Source organism: Carassius auratus, unplaced genomic scaffold, assembly GCF_003368295.1.
Source record: "Carassius auratus strain Wakin unplaced genomic scaffold, ASM336829v1 scaf_tig00002576, whole genome shotgun sequence".
Taxonomy (NCBI): domain Eukaryota; kingdom Metazoa; phylum Chordata; class Actinopteri; order Cypriniformes; family Cyprinidae; genus Carassius; species Carassius auratus.
Genome location: NW_020523459.1, coordinates 1601579 through 1620267, shown reverse-complemented (window position 1 = coordinate 1620267; position 18689 = coordinate 1601579). Strand labels below are relative to the sequence as shown.

Sequence of the window (18689 nt, the reverse complement as noted above, 5' to 3'; positions counted from 1 at the left end):
ATTTTTAGGGGCCATCTTAGCTGCTCAACCATTTTTAGAAGTCTCAGGTTGAGCGTTGTTTTACAGGTACATTTATTACGTTTTATTTGATGAATATTTAAAATTATTTATTTGATGAAAATACTTAACCGTGATATCGTGACGCATTGCATTTTAAAATATATATATATATTTTCATTACTTCAGTCTTCAGCGTCACATGATCCTTCAGAAATCATTCTAATTTACTGATTTTATGCTCAAGAAAAACAATTTACGATCGGCTTCTTACATTTTTTTTTTTGTAGATTAAATTTAGTTAGGAGTTAGAAAAAAACATTTATCTGAAATCTAAATCTATAATATGTGTTGTCACTTTTAATTAGTTTGATAATATTAATTTGTAAAAAAAAAACGTATACGAAGCCCTGTTCAACATTGTGGTTCCAAATTATAACTTAATATCATGTTGACAGGGATGAAATTCTTATTACAAGCTGATCATCTGATTTAGTTTTCTTTTTAAACCGATTCAAAGTATTTCCTAGCTGTATTACATTGAAACAGCACTATACACAGCATATGCCTAAAAGCTATTTCTGATATTGGTGACCAATTAATATTCAAATCAAAGGACAAGAACTTTTAAGACTTGATCATGGTTATATCACATTTATTGTCCAGTAAAGGGATAATTCACACATACAGAAGAAACCTGGAGTTCCATCTCCCAACATTATCTATGTTCTGTAGTCCAGTTTCAACAATGACATGCATGTTTCAGAAACCCTTAACATCACACTACACACAACAAATTTTCACCCAGTTCAAGAGTTTTCAGAGTCAGATAAAACTGGGCAAACCTTTCACAATCTGAGACTTCACCTCAAATTCATGTTTGCACATTTCCAAATTGAGTGCCCTTCATGCTAGTCAAGATCTAGATCAGACATGCATTAAAACCATCACAGTATTTTTTCTAAAAAGAAACTTTTTTTAACAAAATGCAAGTGGATTTTGAAAAAGAATAAAGAGTAATTTAGTTGAAACCATAATAGAAATCCCCGATAGAAGAAAGGAAATCACCCACAAGTTCTACCTTCATTCTCACCAATTCTGATCGCGTAAACAATTTGCCCATTTCAATCACAAATTACTTGAAGTCTTCCTATTTACAAAAAGGCCTCGCTGTGGTCATGCAGTCAGAGAGTATACACACTTTGGAGTAACAGGTCCAGTATTTAAGGAAAGCTCTTTAGTGAGACAAAACTAATCTATTCACACAGGAAAAAATCATATCTTTGGATTTGCATTTGCAAGTGATTTCCATATATATATATATTCATGCACTGATTAAATAGCACTTCCCAATTCAAAAACTTTCCAAAGTTTGATAATTTAACCGCTTTGATCAACCCATATGTTTTTCCAAATTGCATTTGAATCATTTTACTATGCAGTATACAATATAAATATAGTCGGTTACATTTTTGGTCAAAATGTCCTTATTGCACATGCAAAACAATTAACTCAACATATCTTGGTGGATCAAATTTTGACCTCTAAATAGATCTTTTATCTTTTTTCATGAGATAAATATTAACCGCTGTCCAGAATATATATATATATTTTTTTTCAAAACACTCATGCTGACACTAGACTGCATGACATCCAACCTCTTGCTACTTTAAGGATTGTCAGAGTGATGCAGCAAAGCATCAAATAAGACCACAGAGGAAGAGCAAATGCAATAACGTATTTACACTATATAACAGGTCCAATAAAAAAAAAAAACATTCACGACTAAATTAACCATCTGCATAAGCGAAACAAACATGCAAACAAATGTAATGCATTTTGATTACAAAAGCAACAAACATTTAATGGCTTTTATGGAACAGGATTCTAGCTAATTGATCTTCACAGAACGAGGTCTTGAGGATATTCCTCTGCAAACATCTAGTTTCCATTAAACAGTGTGTTTTGGTTGCAGTAGTACGCAGCAGTGCCGTTGACAAACAAGCACAACCATCAAATGCTTTTCTCAAAGAATTCAGTCATGCCTGAGGCGTAAGTCTGCTTGTTAGCTATTAAGATTTTTCAATCTTTGTTGATAAATTTATCCATAAATTAATTCGTATCTTTGAACGCAGACATTCCAATCACCTACACTCACATATAAATCAAGAACATGGCTCAATAGACTTCATTATAATTAGGCAAGAAAATAAATAGTAAATCACCACATACACACACACATAAAAAAACTTAAATTCACAAATGGCTTTTTGTTTCATAAACATGTTTTCCTTCTTGCTATAAAACAGAAAAATGTAAACAGTATGAAATAAAATAAAAATAAAACCCACAACAAAAATGAACTCAAAAATGGACACAAGCTAGTCACAAGGTATGAATGGTGTTCCTGTGTGTGTGTGTGTTTTAGACCATGTCAGCCCATTTGTCTCCTTTTAAGTGGATGACAAGGCCTTTTGTTGGACGCCTATTTAGAAGGCAGAGGGTTGTCTGGGGTGGTTGGGGTCAAGACTTCTTTGTAAAAGTTCTCAATCTGGTCTTTGTACACCTTCATGACCACTGGCCTTATGAGCTTCATTGTGGGCCCTGGGAGAGAGAGTATAAAACAGCTAAACAAACAGTCTTTATAGACTTTAATCAACATAATTATCCACAAAAGCCATAAATAACAGACAGAAAGTTCATGACTAGGGAACTTACCCAGCTCTCCGCCAGGGATGGAAAAATCCTTCTCCAAAACGGTCCATTTCTGGATGCGCTGGGCGTTTGAGGTGGCTTTCTCATTGACGCGGTTGATGCCTTCTTGAATGGCTGCGTGTACGACACGGTCGCGGCCACCGGAGATCTCGCTGACTCGCGTGGAGGTGCTGCCGAGGTTACGACACAGCTCCACCGCCTCAGGAGTCAGTTCGTCTTCAGGAGCACCCGTTTCAGTGTTAACCTGACACTGAGAGCAAAAAAGAAAAAAGAAAAGAGGAGACATTAGCATTTTCTACCAGTAAGTTATGTATATTAGGTTAAATATGTCTTTTATAAAAAAGTATACCCATCAATATTTAGTTAATTAAGACTAAATTGTGCTCGCGTGTGCAAAACATTCCTGCATGATGCTTAAGTGTTTTTGGTGGTTGCCAGAGGCCAAATATGTGGTTACTAATGTGCTCCGACGGCTTTTAATCATGTCGTTTACAAAGATGCTTGCTATGCCGTTGCTAGGTTTTTTCTAATTTGGTCTCTAGAAATGATGCTGTCCCCCCATTGTAGTTTTTTATTGTCCACCAGGTAAAAACTGTAAATCCAATGTCTTTGAGAACTAATATCACACATGTCCTAACAAACTACGTGATTTTAAATCATTATTCTTATCAGTAACACAATGGGGCGGGACAAGTCAAATTACACCCCTAAGTTTATTACTCATTGTTTACTGTGACCAACAATATTGTATATATTATAATACAAGTGCTAAGTTTCATTAGCAAACACCTCTAATTAGTAAAGATTTTCCATTTATAAACGAAAAAGTCTGTTAGGACTGTTGGTTGCCACCATGGGGCAGTGATCCCAAGAAAAGCACGGAACACGTAGTCATCTGCCCTGTACTGATACCTTAATGGTGAGCAGCATGGAGAGGAACTTTCTTTTGTCTCCGATAAGCATGGCATTGCTGATGAGCGGAATGGCCTCTTTAACAGCATCCTCAATGGGCACCGGGGGAATATTTTCACCTCCGGCTGTGATGATCAGTTCTGGGATGCAAACAAACTTCATTACATGTAACAGACTAAATCCCATTAAAACTGTGGCCACTTTAGAATTAAAAATCGTACTGAATGCAACTGCTCAGTGGTTTCAGTTCCAGTGTGAGTAAGAGGAAGCACTTAATCTGTTTTCGATTGACGGTCATTACCTTTAATGCGTCCGGTGATGAACAGGAAGTCGTCCTGGTCGTGTTTGCCGAGGTCACCCGAGTGCAGCCAGCCATCTGCATCCAGAGCCTCTTCGGTTTTATCGGGCATGTTCAAGTAGCCCATGAACACATGACGACCCCAGAAACAAATCTCTCCGATACCATGATCGTCAGAGCTGAAGATCTTCGTCTTACAGCCTGGAATTACCTTTCCACAGCTGAGAAAGAGATACAGGTGAGAAATAAACAAAATGTTAAAGCTGATATGATTAAACTAGCTTTCCACAAATGAAGGTTTCAGTACCTGGCGAGTCTGAAGGCGTCTGGCAGTGAGATGGTGTGCGGTCCAGAGCTCTCGCTCATGCCATAGAGCTCAAACAGAGGAATGTCCAGACTGAGGAAAAACTCCAGTGTGTCTTTGGTTATGGGAGCTGCTCCGGTGTAGCACCTCGTACAGCGATCCAGTCCCAGCGCCTTCCGAACCTTCCGGAACACCAGACGCTTTGCCAATCGATAGTTTAATGGCTTTCTGGACAGGTTGCCATTACTGAGGACACAAGACCATTCCTCTCCATTAATATATAGCCTAGAATTTATGCTAATATTATATCATGTTAAAAAAAAATTCCCTGATGTATCAAGATTCATAACCAAACTGGTAAAAGAGGCCATCTTATGTAGCTGAGAGCACTTTTTTCTAATATAATACCATTTTCAATTCAGATCAATATAAGAAGAATAATTTAACTGACTGAAAAGTTGAAAATGTATTTCATTTATTAATATTGTATTATTTAGGAAAGAAACCTGACATCACAAATATTCTTAATATTTAATAAACATTTATTAAGGAGTATTAATTGTGCTATAATGTTAAATTAAATGTTTTATTAAAATACAAAATTAAATTTATCATTTTTTTTTTTTTTATGTTTTTTAAATTCCTAAAACCAGATTTTCAATAAAGAAGCCATATTTGACTTTTTATAGCATTTAATTTTTTCCACTTAAGATGACTTGGCTGACTTAAAAGGAGACCACCACTAATTTGAATTTTTCTAATTTAATACAAATAGTTTCTAATTCAATTATATTAGCAGAATAACAGTCTGGGTGAAAAGGTGATTTGAAATGTTTTTATTATTATTATTATAAGGAAATCTGACATCACAAAAATTCTTAATATAAGTAAATATATGTTTTATCTCATTCCTGTTTCCTAAAAACAGGTTTAAAATAGGTTTTGAATTCCAGATTTCCAACGAGGTCTCAGACTTCTGGATCCAATAACACATGGTTGTCATGTGTTAATGACTGATAGTCATGTCTGTGTCTAAATGTTTCTACCTTGTTTTGTGTGTGTGTGTGTGTGTGTGTGTGCGTGTGTGTGTATTTACATACAGCTCCAGTTTGTTGAGGTTGGTCTGCAGGCCCACGTCTTTGGCCCAGGATGCCACCTTCCGACGCACAGTGGACGATTTGGCACCAATCGACTTCATCTTCTCCTGCATCTTCTCCCACACCCGTGGCACACCCATGAATGCGGTAGGGCGTATCTCACGTAGAGTGTTAGCCAAAGAACCCTGGAACATACAGTGACTTCTATTAAAACGCATCCAAGCAGTCTCAGCATGGTTTGCCATAGGGTTCATGTTCAAGTCTACATGCCAACATCAGCTACAGATACACCCAGGGTTGTGTCAGGTAACACGTGCAGGTATGCCTTGACAATTTCTGCCCCTGTGATCCTAAATCAATGACCCAAAACAACACTGTGGTGCTTCATTGATATCCGATGTTTGAGGCACTACAGTATCACATGCTCAGCTTCCACAGATCACAGGAGACACATCATACACCCGTTTTAATGAAATATCAGCAGATCTGCATACAGCTTTGTTTTCTGAACATCACAAAAGCCTTTCTGTGTGAGAGAGCTGCATGACTAAGGCTTATGTTTCATCATTAGAAATCTCTTTAAAATCAGTTGGTTTAAACTAACAAGATTGTCTTTGGAACGATCTTCATTTACATACACAAAACACAGTGATTGGGGAGGAAAACAGGAAGTGCCTTCACTAACATGCACGCTAGATTTTTTAAAAGTTTTTTGAAAGAAGTCTCTTATGCTCATTATTTGATCAAAAACAGTAAAAATACTAATAGTTTGGAATATTATTGAAAACGTTTTCTATTTTAATATATTTAAACATGCTGTTTTTTTTTCTGTGATGGCAACGCTGAATTTTCAGCAGCCATTACTCGAGTCTTCAGTGTTGTATAGAAATCATTCTAAATTGTTGCTTTGGTGCTCAAGAAACAAAATTAAATATGACCAATTCTAAGATGCGTTATATTTTTCTGGAAATTGGGCATTTTTCTTTCAGGAGAGTAAGTAATATATAAGGGTTATATAAGAATACCTTTAGCGCATCAGGTTCTGCAAAGTACGTGACTCCTCCTGCTTTCATGGGAAGCCAGATGTCAATCATCTGTGCAGCAATATGACTGAGTGGCAGGTAGCTCACGATCACTTCCTGTAGCTTATCCGCATCTGTCAGGCTCACATCTTGGCCAGTCACAAACGCTGTCCATGTGAGCTACAGGAGGAGAGAGAACATTTTAGTGCTGAGAATGACTGAATGACTGGGTAAACCCTCATTTCGGAGTTGTTTTTTGTTACAGTTTGCTCAAAGGTTTTGGAACACTTTATTGTGGATGTTGTGGGTTTTGCGTTCAACTCACATTGTCGTGACTAAGCATGACTCCCTTTGGTTGGCCCGTGGTTCCGGATGTGTAGATCAGTGTACAGCACTGATTGGGTTTCTGGGAGCTGATGATATCATCCAGCTGAGCATCAGGCTCATCGCGGCCCAGGTCCATAAACTCTGCCCACTGTGTGTAATGGATATTTATATAGCAAATGTCAGATTTCAGTTTGTTCAATTTGAGGGGCATTAAAACAGACAGACTAAGGTCTGAGAACTGAATTGAAAATATTTGACTAATCAAATGTACCGTGTAGAGATTGGGCTTTTTCTCTTTCAGCTCATCTTTGTACTGGATAATGGCTTTTAGGTGCGGTAATTTGTCCTGGATCTGAAATTAATAACACACACGAAGAGTAAAAGATCATCAGGATGCGTTTAATCAACATGTCTGATTAAACTAGAGAATCAGAGGATCAGTCTTGCACCAGGAATTGCCACTTAACTGACTAGTATTGCATTTTTGTATTTATAAATATCTATATACTTCATAAAATCATACTGACATCACCTAAAGGCAGGGCATTTAACACTTATGAAATCATTTTCATTAATGCAATGTAAGAATTATATGGTATTTTATGTATTTATGTAAATCTTTTTTTATCTTTTTTTTTTTTTGGTTTGTTTGATGTTGTTGTTTCAGTGTACTGGAAGCTTGTCACTAAAACAAATTCCTTGTATGTGCAAGCATACTTGGCAAAAAAGCTTATGATTCTAAATGCCATAAAAATAATGTTACAGCCTAAAATCTTACTGACCCCAAACTTCTGTAGAGAAAAGTTCTGATCTGAGTTTATCTAGAAAAGGTTCTCGATAGGTTCATGTGGAAATAGGTCTTTCCCTCTCATTACCTGCAAGATCTTCTGCAGCTGTTTGTGGTTTTCCACCACAAGGATGTTGGCCTGGCAGTTCTCCGCCACATACTGGCATGCCTCGGGAGAGTTGGTGGTGTAGATGCCCACAGCAAACCCCCTGCCAACGACATACAGAATCCCTCAACAAACATCCTCAAGTCTGTTATTGCTGTAACCAAAAGGCAAGCAGATCTACAGGAAACATTAATTAACAACATTCCCACCATTCTGACTCCACCTATATGTTTACTGACCCAGACAAGGTTCAGGTGATGCTCTTTAACAAGTGCAGGCTGTGCCTTTCACTCAAGTCATAAAGACAGCTTGACAGTTTATGGCACAGCAGAGCCACTATTTAACTAATGAAATGATTAAAGTTTTGTTTGAGACAAACACGGGCCATGATGAGTTATGACAGCCGAATTAATGCATATTTATGATTGATTTGAAGACTCATAAAGTGTTAAACATCCTAAAAATAAACACTTACCCAGCTAAAATAGCCCCGATGTCAGCAATAAACCACTCGACTGAGTTAAACCCGAGGATACCAACACCGTGGTACTTCTCCAGACCGAGCTGAGAACAGATAGACACAGTTAGCACAAGTACATTAAGATTTCAAACCAAAATTTCAATTCGCAGGCCCCATTTATTTTGAAGCGTAATGTATTGTTTACATGTAAAATATGAAGAAGCCTGTCTTTGAGACATCACTCATAAGGTTTCCCAGAAGTCCCATATGGCAATTTACATATTCCCTTTTGCAGTTAAATTAATGTTTAGGCAAAATACGCATGTCTTGTCATCGAACACCTCTATTTTGAGTTTATGCTGCCTAAGGTATACACAACTCAGTCTGAATCGCTCCCACAGGGTTTGAGTCTGACAAGTTACACTCCTTTTAGTAACTTTCACCATAAACAAAACCATGGAAATCAGCTCACCAGGCAGGGAGAACGTGACCAGTTCAGAGTTAAACCTCATCGCAAGACTAGAGCGTGGAAAAACTGACGGTCTCTGACTGGGTTGTGCAAAATTCAACACACAAATCAATTTTGTCTTTTGAAATTGTGGTGAAATAGGAGCAGGACTCGTCCCGGACACCTTATCACACAGCACTGATGGCTGTCACTTTCTCCCTGAGGTAACCTGAGATCAAATGCTTTACTTTACAACAGTAATTGCATGAGGTCGGTCCATGAAATCAATAACAGTTACATCAGTTTAATGTGTTTATACGTCTTTAAGTGTTTGTTATCAGGAACCTTCGACACAAAAACCATTCCTTTTATCAGGGACATTACAGTGTGATTTTAGATAAGACTGTAATGCTCAACAGCAATAATCTCAACAGGAATGGCAAGAATATCATGAAAATTACTAGTTACTCGATTGCTAAACAATAGAAAGCCATGGGTCAAATCTGTTGTGTAACCTAGGTGCTAGACTCAAAACTCAAGACTGTTAATGCTTCTCACCTTATCTTGGCCGACTGTATAACAATTGGGACTGAATAATATTACCTAATGGCCCGGAGTCAGCGTGAAAGAGTTTCAGGCTAGTCTGTCACATTTGGTTTTGTATGATGTTTTGAACTGACTTACATACAAGTCTAACAGGTTACAACAATTTGTTAAGCAGCTTTAGAAAAGCTGTTTAGATAATGTTTTCAGTTTTTTAGAAAAGCAAAAATGTTATGAATTTATAGTTGTTATATTAAAAACAAAAAAATGTAGCATTAGCATAGATAGTAGTTGTAGTATTAAAATCTTGATTTAACAGTCCTCACCTTGAGGAAGCTCTTGGCAGCAATGCGGCAAGTCTTGTAGTATTCATTGTAAGTCATGGTCTTCCACTGCTCTCCCTCTTTCCAGCCCAGCGCATTGTAGTTGCCAAAGCGTTGGACCGTAGAAGTGAACATCTGGTTCACTGTCAAGGGGGGTTTAGCCTCAGGGCCGGACTCACCCATCCTGAGCTTCACCTCTCCATCCCTTTTTGTAGTCCAGAGCTCTGTGCCCTTAACGGGCAGAGAGAGGGAGTTGGGACGCGCGGTGGCACCTATAAAGGGAACAGCTGTTTTAAATCAAATGTTTCAGTGACACCCTATCAGGACATTTCCTCACACACACTTTCCTCCCATTCATCACTAGTATCTCATCCACACACTAGCACACAGTTTCTGACGAGGCTTCAATAGCAGAGCTCATATCAGTATGCAAAGTCTTTCAGAAAGTGTCACACCCCATTTTCATGATAACTGCAAAACTCTTTTGTGAACAGCTCAAATTTGGTGCAAGGTGCAGTGTTGCATTTTTTTCCACTTCAAAACTAAAATGAAATCTATTCATTGCACCAATGGCAAGGGTTTACGACCGGGCTACTTGCTAGAAAACAATTCCTTCTTAGGCGGCCAATTGTGCCCAAATTACACACTGCACCTAAAAAAAATGATCAAAACAGTTAATATTAACAGGATTTAAATCAGATTCATATTAATAACATTAACATTTAATAATTTTACTAATTTTCTTGACTGATTTTGCAGCCGTGCATGAAAGGGGAAGAAAGCCAACCCAAGCAACGTCCTGTGTGATATCAGCCTGATAAACCCCTTACTAAATGCTGAGTTCTTCAAAACTGTTTGAAATGGAAAAGCAAAGCCATCACAGCAGCTTAACCTGTAACCCGAGTTCATGTGACTTGATGACCTCGTTCAGAGCTCTGTTAACTTATGTGAACACAACAGACCACAGCAGTGCGGTGGAAATTCTGGAAATTCACACATGGGTTGTTTCTAAACTGCTCTGACAACCGTGTAACTTTTATTTACAAGTCATATGCGACTGTAAAAGGCTACTAAAAACACTGTGATCCTGCTGTGTGTCTAAAGGAGAGGGAAGTTAGTTTGCATAGGGACAGCAGCTTCCTTTTCAAACACTTCCTCTACCGAGGACTTAAAGGCCCTACTGATGTGTCAAGTTCTCGTAGAGGTAAAGTTACATAAGAGTTTTCGTGGTGAAAAGACTGAGGAGCATTGAAGTGCAAGTTGTGGGTTAGTGCTCTGACCAGCTTTCCATTGCTCTGCTCTATAGCTGTGTTATGCAGAAGTGAATGCACACATGGCGGTTTTGGGGCCTCATAAAGACATATATGGCTTGTGCTCAAAATGGCGGTTATGGTCACATGTGTGTGCATGAGCAAGAGTAAGTGAGTAAGTTTGTATGCAAGATAGTGAGAACATGTGTTTGGGAGTTTAAAGTGATTTGCGAGTGTTTGTAAAGCAGCGAGAGAGTGTGAGCTCACCTGATTCTGGGTGTATGCTATGTTCGACTTTGGCAGTGGATTGCTCTTCTCTGGCACATGCCGAGTCCTCCTCCGATGACTCACTGTGAGGAAATAAGGACGTCAGTTAAAGAAACTTCCAGACAAGCAGCATTCTGGAGTTTAAATAGTTTCATTTTTCTCTCAGACACCGATGAGTTTCACATTACATTACATTCATTGTTCTGTGAGTGTTAATATATTTCACCGTAGTGCAAAACTTGTGGCCTTCTATGCTTGTAAGGGTTGATTACAATAGCTTTGCAGTGAATTTTAGCCTTAGACGAAGTCAAAAGACACAGTTTTTTTTGTCTATGTGAAATTCAATGTCAGTGTTGTCAGAGCTTTTAAAATGAAGTCTTAAGATTCTTTTATTTAACAAGAATTTGTTTTGTTTTTTATTCGAAAGTGACAGTAAAGACATTCAAAATGTGACAATATTAAAATACTGGATTATAAAAACTTTATTACAGTTTCCACAAACATATTTAGCAGCACAACAGTTTTCAGCACTGATAATGATTTCTGAAGGATAACATGACACTGAAGACTGGAGTAATGACTGTTTAAAATTCAGCTTTACCATCACAGGCATAGATTATTTTTTGAAATAGTATAATAGAAAATAGTTTTCCTTCATACTGTTTTATTTTACTTCCTTCACAAAAGAGCTGTAAACAACATAAAAAGTGGTGATGTAATGAATCTTAATTTGACATTGATATTATTCATTATGTAAAATGTATCTTTATTTTTAATGAGACAAACATCCAGAGGTAATACAACCAGTTTTTAATCCAATGACAATGCTCTCGTCTCACATGCCTTCATTCTCATGTTTACAAACACAAAAGTGGCTAATCAAGCTTGTATGTATAAATAACCATTGGAATTTTGTTGCAGACCTGACCTAGTATGCATTGATGTAAAGTGTATTCGAACATAAAACAAGAAATGAAAAGGGACTGACTTTGCTGTAGACTCGGCGGTGGCGTCCTCCAGGGAGGCGAGACTGTCTGCTGTTCCACAGGACTGAAGGAGGCTTGCATCCCCTGGATGCTCCGTCACTACAGCAGTGGACATGGACGTAGGTTCACACGCGGTCACTAATGCAAACAGACATAGAGTGTTAGAGGTAGCACTCAACCGATTTTGTTTTTCAATGCCTAATGTCAATATCTAGAAAGAAGGGTGGCCTTTTATTAAATATATACAATTTAATGAGTGAGAAATATATGAAACAAATAATGAAATGAATGTTTAGTTTACATAATATGTATTCATGAAATTTGAAAATACATGCTCTCAAGTAAGCATTGTCACCAGTTAATGCCAATGAACACAGAATCTAAACCCCCCCCCCCCCCCCCCCTTCAATCAAAGATCATTCACTATTATATAAAACTTTGGGAACAAGTTGTCCAAAATTAAATTAGTCTCCCTTCACTTCATTTTATATATTAACCACCCCTACTCCCCTACAAATAAATAGTCTTATTGTAAACTATAAAAAAGGTCAGTTACTCTGGCAGATGACCATATTATTCCACAAAATATGTGTATAATTTCCCGAAAAAAAGGAAACGCCCACCCTTTTATTATCGTCTGTCCTCTCCATTCAAAAGCCTGACCTCGGGACCTTAAGAACGACATGTTGTTTTTACACACCGCAGCCATGAAAACACATGCCAGCGATGCTACCGGCCTTCTGTAATGAGCTCTGGCAGCAGGGCTCACATGATGAGAACAATCAGAAATGGCCGACCAAAGTGAAAGAGAGTCTGAAATAAACCCAGGGCATGAAAAACAAACCGGGTGCTATTCATCAGCCTCGTGCTTCATGTTCTCTCAGGTTTTAGTTTTAGGTGCTTTCATGGATGAAATGATGAATATGGTGGTTTCTTATAGTTATGAGTAACTGTGTAGTGCTGACAAGACTGTATCTATAAACTATAAACAAGACTGGCATATAAACAATTGTTACACTGAATGACATTATAGTGGATGTCTGTTGTTTTGATGCTTGAAACCCCCTTTTCCTCTTTAACCCATTTAGACGGCATTCCATGTTTCTTTAAAGAACACCACTGGATTAACATGTCCAAAAAAGAAATTGTTAGTGATAGTGAAAAATGCCTGTTTGTCTTATACTCTGTTAATAGAATGCTTTAGCCTCTTCTCTTCCCTCTCTTTCAATCAATTCACCTTGGCAACTTTCCTCCCAGCAGAGCCATCTTCATCTGCCCTCAGCTGGTGCCACGGCAAGAGATCCTTACAGACACATTCTAATCTCTTCCAGCCCCAACCGACTCTCAGCATGCACTCAACAATGAGCCAGATGCAAATCCTGGTCTGGGCTGACGTCAGCTCACCTGATAACATCCTCTTAAACAGACTCCCTTGTTGAAAACTCAAGGCACTGTAGTACAATTTGGAGGGGTTCATTTGAGATTTATGAACCCATGTGACCTTGGATCTCGTTGCTGGTTTGATTGATTGACTACGTATCCAGACCAGACAGTGGATCAGCATCTAGAAAGGACCTCTACAGTCCTGAAAGTGAAAGTGACGTGACATTCAGCCAGGTATGGTGACCCATACTCAGAATTCGTGCTCTGCTTTTAACCCATCCAAAGTGCACACACAGAGAGCAGTGAACACACACACACACTGTGAACACACCCGGAGCAGTGGGCAGCCATTCATGCTGCGGTGCACGAGGAGCAGTTGGGGGTTCGATGCCTTGCTCAAGGGCACCTTAGTCGTGGTATTGCCGGCCCAAGATTCAAATCCACAACCCTAGGGTTAGGAGTCAAACTCTCTAACCACTAGGCCATGACTTCCCCCCAAAGACTGAACTGCTGGTTTCGTCTGGTCAGAGGAGAACTGGCCCCTGACTGAGCCTGGTTTTTCCCAAGGTATTTTCTCCATTCTATCATCGATGGAGTTTTGGTTCCTTGCCGCTGTTCCTCTGGCTTGCTTAGTTGGGGATACTTCATTTACAGCAATATCGTTGACTTGACTGCAAATGATTGCACAGATACTATTTAAACTGAACTGCAAATCACTGAATTCAATGATGAACATGCTTTTAACTGTCATTTTGCGTTATTGAAACACTGTTTTCCTAATTTATGTTGTTCAGCTGCTTTGACACAATCTATTTTGTTTAAAGCGCTATATAAATAAAGGTGACTTGACTTGACTGATGTTCCCTTGTGTGTCTTGTAGCTGGTGGGTGAGGATGGAAGCGATCAGCATTTTGGAACATTCAAAAGATTCCCACGTTACACTGTAAGCTGGTTTGACATTTATCTGGCTTTTTACAACTCAAGCAACCTTTTTGTTAAAAACCTGTATCTCCAAATTCTTGAATACTACCAGGCATTTCATTATCTAGAAATACTTATCTACATTCCAGTATATCCTGATGTTTTAATCTGATTTTCAACTGGCTGAAATGTCATCCTTCACTTAACATCATATCTCAAAACGTCTCTCTCTATCTATATACACATACAAGACTCATGTGGTGTCCAACAATAACATCTTTGGTGCTTGTGGGATCCTGTAGTCTTGTATTTTCCACTCAAGGACTTTCTGACAACACTCCTGGAGTATAATAATTAATTATTTATTCCAGAAAGGATGCATTAAATTGATTAACGGTCATATTAAAGACATTTAATATAATGCAAAAGATTTGGATTTCAAACAAATGCTGTTCTTTTAAACCCTGACAAACATATCACAGTTTCCAAAAAAAAAGTAAAATAAAATTAAAAAATAAATAAATAAAAATATATATTATTGATTATGATTATAAGAATAACTAGAATTAAAAGTTAGTGAACTAACTTTGATGTTGGCTTGGCCATCTTGGCCATGGAGCAAAAGAGCCAAAGTACTTGTGTGCCCAACATTGAGTTGCCCCGCTGCAAAATTAATACAAATAATAATGCCATAAAAAAAAATACACCTGCAACAGTCTTTTTCCATGCTCCCTTGCTGTTTTCTTTTTTTAATAAAAAGCCTGGGCTATGATAACAGCTATGACAGGGTTGTCTAGCTGGATGTGAAATAAGTCATGCCTATTTTTCTCGTGTATGTATTTCACAGTCCTGCCACCGTCACGTTGTGGGCAACGACACACAAGATAACTGAAACAATGCATTTTAAATCAAGGAGATCATAAGGGGTCCAAGCACAATGGTTTGTATAGATGATGCAGTTACACACTGTTTAAAATTGTTTAATTTGTACTGTATGTTCATTCTATTTATTTATTTGTGCTATTTACATAATGTTTACATTTTTTTAAGTTTGTTTATGTTAATTTAAAATAGCACTGCATAGTCTTCACTGTAAGATAAAATACACAATCAAACCAAAATGTATTCAGACACCTTCAACATTTCTCACATAATCACAGTTTATTTGCTGTAGTTTAGAAACTGGTAATAATATATGACAATAACTCAGAACAAATTCATATTGATAATTTCGGATAACTTTGATAAAAAGATATGTAATGGAATCAACCAAAACTTCAGACAGCTGTCAGTATGACAATATTTACACAACTATCAATACTTTGTTGAACAGTTACCAAGCAAGAAATGCTTAATTTGGTTCAGTCTGTGGTGTGAAAAGGTTGCATTAACAATTAAAGAAAGAAACACTTAAGCAAAACATGGGCAGGTCCTTACTTATTATTTTTTTAATCAATTTCACTGGTAGCCTACTGTATGAAGAATTTGTGGGTATAATATTTCACAGATCACTATTTTGCCATACTCACTTACATAAATGAACTAGTGGCCTGCACCCACTAGTAAAACAATTCTATCTGATTTTTGGATTGACTTTGGATAAATTCTTGTACTACAAGGTAAATCAGTCAAGAGCAGTGAGTGATTTACTTTCATTTTCATACATTAAAGACTCTGACAGCAGAGCTAGTAAATTAGGCGCGGTCCCTTTAAGAGACAAACGCATCCATTATGATGATACACATCCGATTTTTTTTTGCAACTCTTTACTTTCACTTAAGACATAACCACATACTTATTCGAACACACTTTCCAACACGGGTATTTCGACATATTTTGTATGTATTTGTTGTCGGTACAAAAGCAAGAAGACTTTGAGACGCGTCTCTGCTTGCCCTGAACAACACCGCGCTGCTGAATTGAGATCTTTCGCTTTTCGCTCTTTTTTCTGTTTATTTAAACTGCGATTTGAATTTGTTCGTTCAGGTCCAGGAGGAAGTGAACGTCCTGAACGAGAGCTCGGTTCAGTGTTGACGCGCGGCTCTCTCTCGTGCACACGCGCCATCAGCTGCTCAGTCCAGTTTCCCGCAGTGCGGGGCTGAAGCGCGAGTTTACTGTGACGTTCCGCCTGATGATTCAGTTAGAAACCAGCTAAGACCAGCGTGACAGTGGCCAAAACTGCTTTAAAACCATTTAATATATTATTCAAATTGTTTTGTGCCGTTTCGCTGCAGTGTTTTAATGTGAAAGGCTGTAAATGTGTACTTCAAGTGTTCAGAGGAATACGTCGCGAGCTCGCTGTGATGTTCAGCCTGATGATTCAGTTAGAAACCAGCTAAGACCAGCGTGACAGTGGCCAAAACTACTTTAAAACCATTTAATATATTATTCTAATTGTTTTGTGCCGTTTCGCTGCAGTGTTTTAATGTGAAAGGCTGTAAATGTGTACTTCAAGTGTTCAGAGGAATACGTCGCGAGCTCGCTGTGATGTTCAGCCTGATGATTCAGTTAGAAACCAGCTAAGACCAGCGTGACAGTGGCCAAAACTACTTTAAAACCATTTAATATATTATTCTAATTGTTTTGTGCCGTTTCGCTGCAGTGTTTTAATGTGAAAGGCTGTAAATTCTCTGTGGACTTCAAGTGTTCAGAGAAATACATTGCCAGCTCGCGAGCAGTTGGCTGCCGCGAATCTATCATGTTATTACTTTAAACAGTTCAGAAACATCTCAATTTAGCTCTTGGTGTGTTCTAACGTGTGGATTGCGTGCAATAGCGTTTTTAAAATGTCTTAAATAGGAATGAATTCGCTTGTTGTCGGCTCCGTGTAGACAGCCTGAGCTGAGCAGCAGTGATTCTTCTCTCGTCTGACTGCTCCCCTCCCCTAAATGTCATTGCAACTGTAGGGGCGCAATTTTTCTCAGACAATGTAAGTCTATGGGTAATGAATTTTGACATTTAAAAATTAATAAAAAAAAAACTTTAAGTCTGATCAGTCTGAAAAGATATAGCACACACCACCGCTCTATCCCGCAGGTGTCTGCCGAGTTTGGGGCTTGTGGCTTTAAAGCCCTAGGAGGAGTAGCGTTCAGAATTTCTGTCAGAAAAATAATAATAAGAAAAAGAAGAAGAAGAAGTTTAAATAGCATAACAGTATGTTGGCTTGTTGCCAAGCCAACATAATTATAGTAAATGTTTCCTGAGTGACAAATATATTAGAATGATTTATAAAAGATCACATGACTGATGACTGCTAAAATAATAATAAAACAGTTTTATTATTTCACAATATTACTGTTTTACTGTTAGTTGTGAAATAAATGCAGCCTTGATAAACATAAAAGACCTCTGTCAAAGAACTAGACATTTAAATAATATGATTCACCAGCAAAACAGTGAATGACTCATTCAAGCATGATGGCTTGATGAGGAGTTCTTGATTTAAATTGATTATTTAAGAACATTTATAATAATTCATAATAATGAAATTTATTGTCCAATCATAAACACCTCACAATTTGACAAGCTCGGTTAACATTTTCCAGATTGCCACCCCCCGGTCTTTCAGACACAGTCACAGCTGTTATGATGACACGTTGCATCTGCCCAGCAGAATGATGGAAGAATATGACTGCAGCAACTTGTGTATACAAGGACTTTCCAAAACACGTCGGCCACACCTTGAACACCACAAACATCCTACAATTTACTGCCTGTCCAGACTGGCATTAACATACAGGACTCAACAGGAGGACAGGACAGGGAGGGATTTTCCACCCAAAAAATTACCACCTGTATGCCGACACACAGACTGTGATCTTGCTCGAAATAGCAATAACAATTGCCTTTTCTCAGTTATATAACTTGTGTTGGACAAATATATGCATGTTTATTTCCAATGAAACCAAATCGCTCATATGCAAAGATCATCTCACCCGGCATGAGAGGCCACGCCTCTAAATTCATATCACAATTCACATCCGTTCGGATCTAAACACATTAAATACCAATAATCATGCATTCATCACAAACACAGATCTGTTGCTTAAGAAACTAACTCCAAGTGTTTATGGCTGTGATTCATTCATTCAGTCTCCTTACCAACTCCATATAAAACCATGATTTAACATATTAAAAACAAAAATGGACTTACAGTGCATCTCTACAGGCTGGAAAACGATGCTCTGTATCTGTCTCTTCCGTTTCAGAAGCTGAAATCCCTGTTTCTTCGGTTTCCTTAATGTCTGACTCCAAAATGATGGCCGCTTTCTGTCTACAAATGTGCATGTAGCACATTCATTTTCAAACACCGGGCTTCCCCTCCTCCGTAACCAGTAACCACACCCTCCACCAGCACCAGCACCCCTACAGTATCCTCTACCCTACCCGCCCCCAAAAACACTCCCTAGTGCTCTGATTGGCTGAAATCTCTCACACCACAAGAGTCATCTGAAGGCAAGGAGGGGGGGAGGAGCTTTAAAACAGCGCCACTCTCATACATACAAACCAGTGCAGCAGATGCTGTGAGGTTACTACAGTGCAA

The 18689-nt window shown here is 38.2% G+C and overlaps 1 protein-coding gene across 1 annotated transcript; it reads right to left on the bottom strand.

Annotated features, from left to right (window-relative positions):
- Window positions 1-635: 635 nt before the first annotated feature.
- Window positions 636-18498, bottom strand: LOC113069913 (long-chain-fatty-acid--CoA ligase ACSBG2-like). The gene is made up of 15 exons (XM_026243032.1): window positions 18300-18498; window positions 11845-11980; window positions 10857-10939; window positions 9343-9611; window positions 8041-8129; window positions 7548-7668; window positions 6944-7024; window positions 6671-6820; window positions 6349-6525; window positions 5327-5508; window positions 4230-4472; window positions 3926-4143; window positions 3625-3764; window positions 2716-2962; window positions 636-2601 (listed from the first exon to the last, which is right to left on the bottom strand). Exons 1-15 carry the CDS (start codon window positions 18304-18306, stop codon window positions 2483-2485), a joined length of 2262 nt encoding a protein of 753 aa, XP_026098817.1. The 5' UTR covers window positions 18307-18498; the 3' UTR covers window positions 636-2482.
- Window positions 18499-18689: the final 191 nt, after the last annotated feature.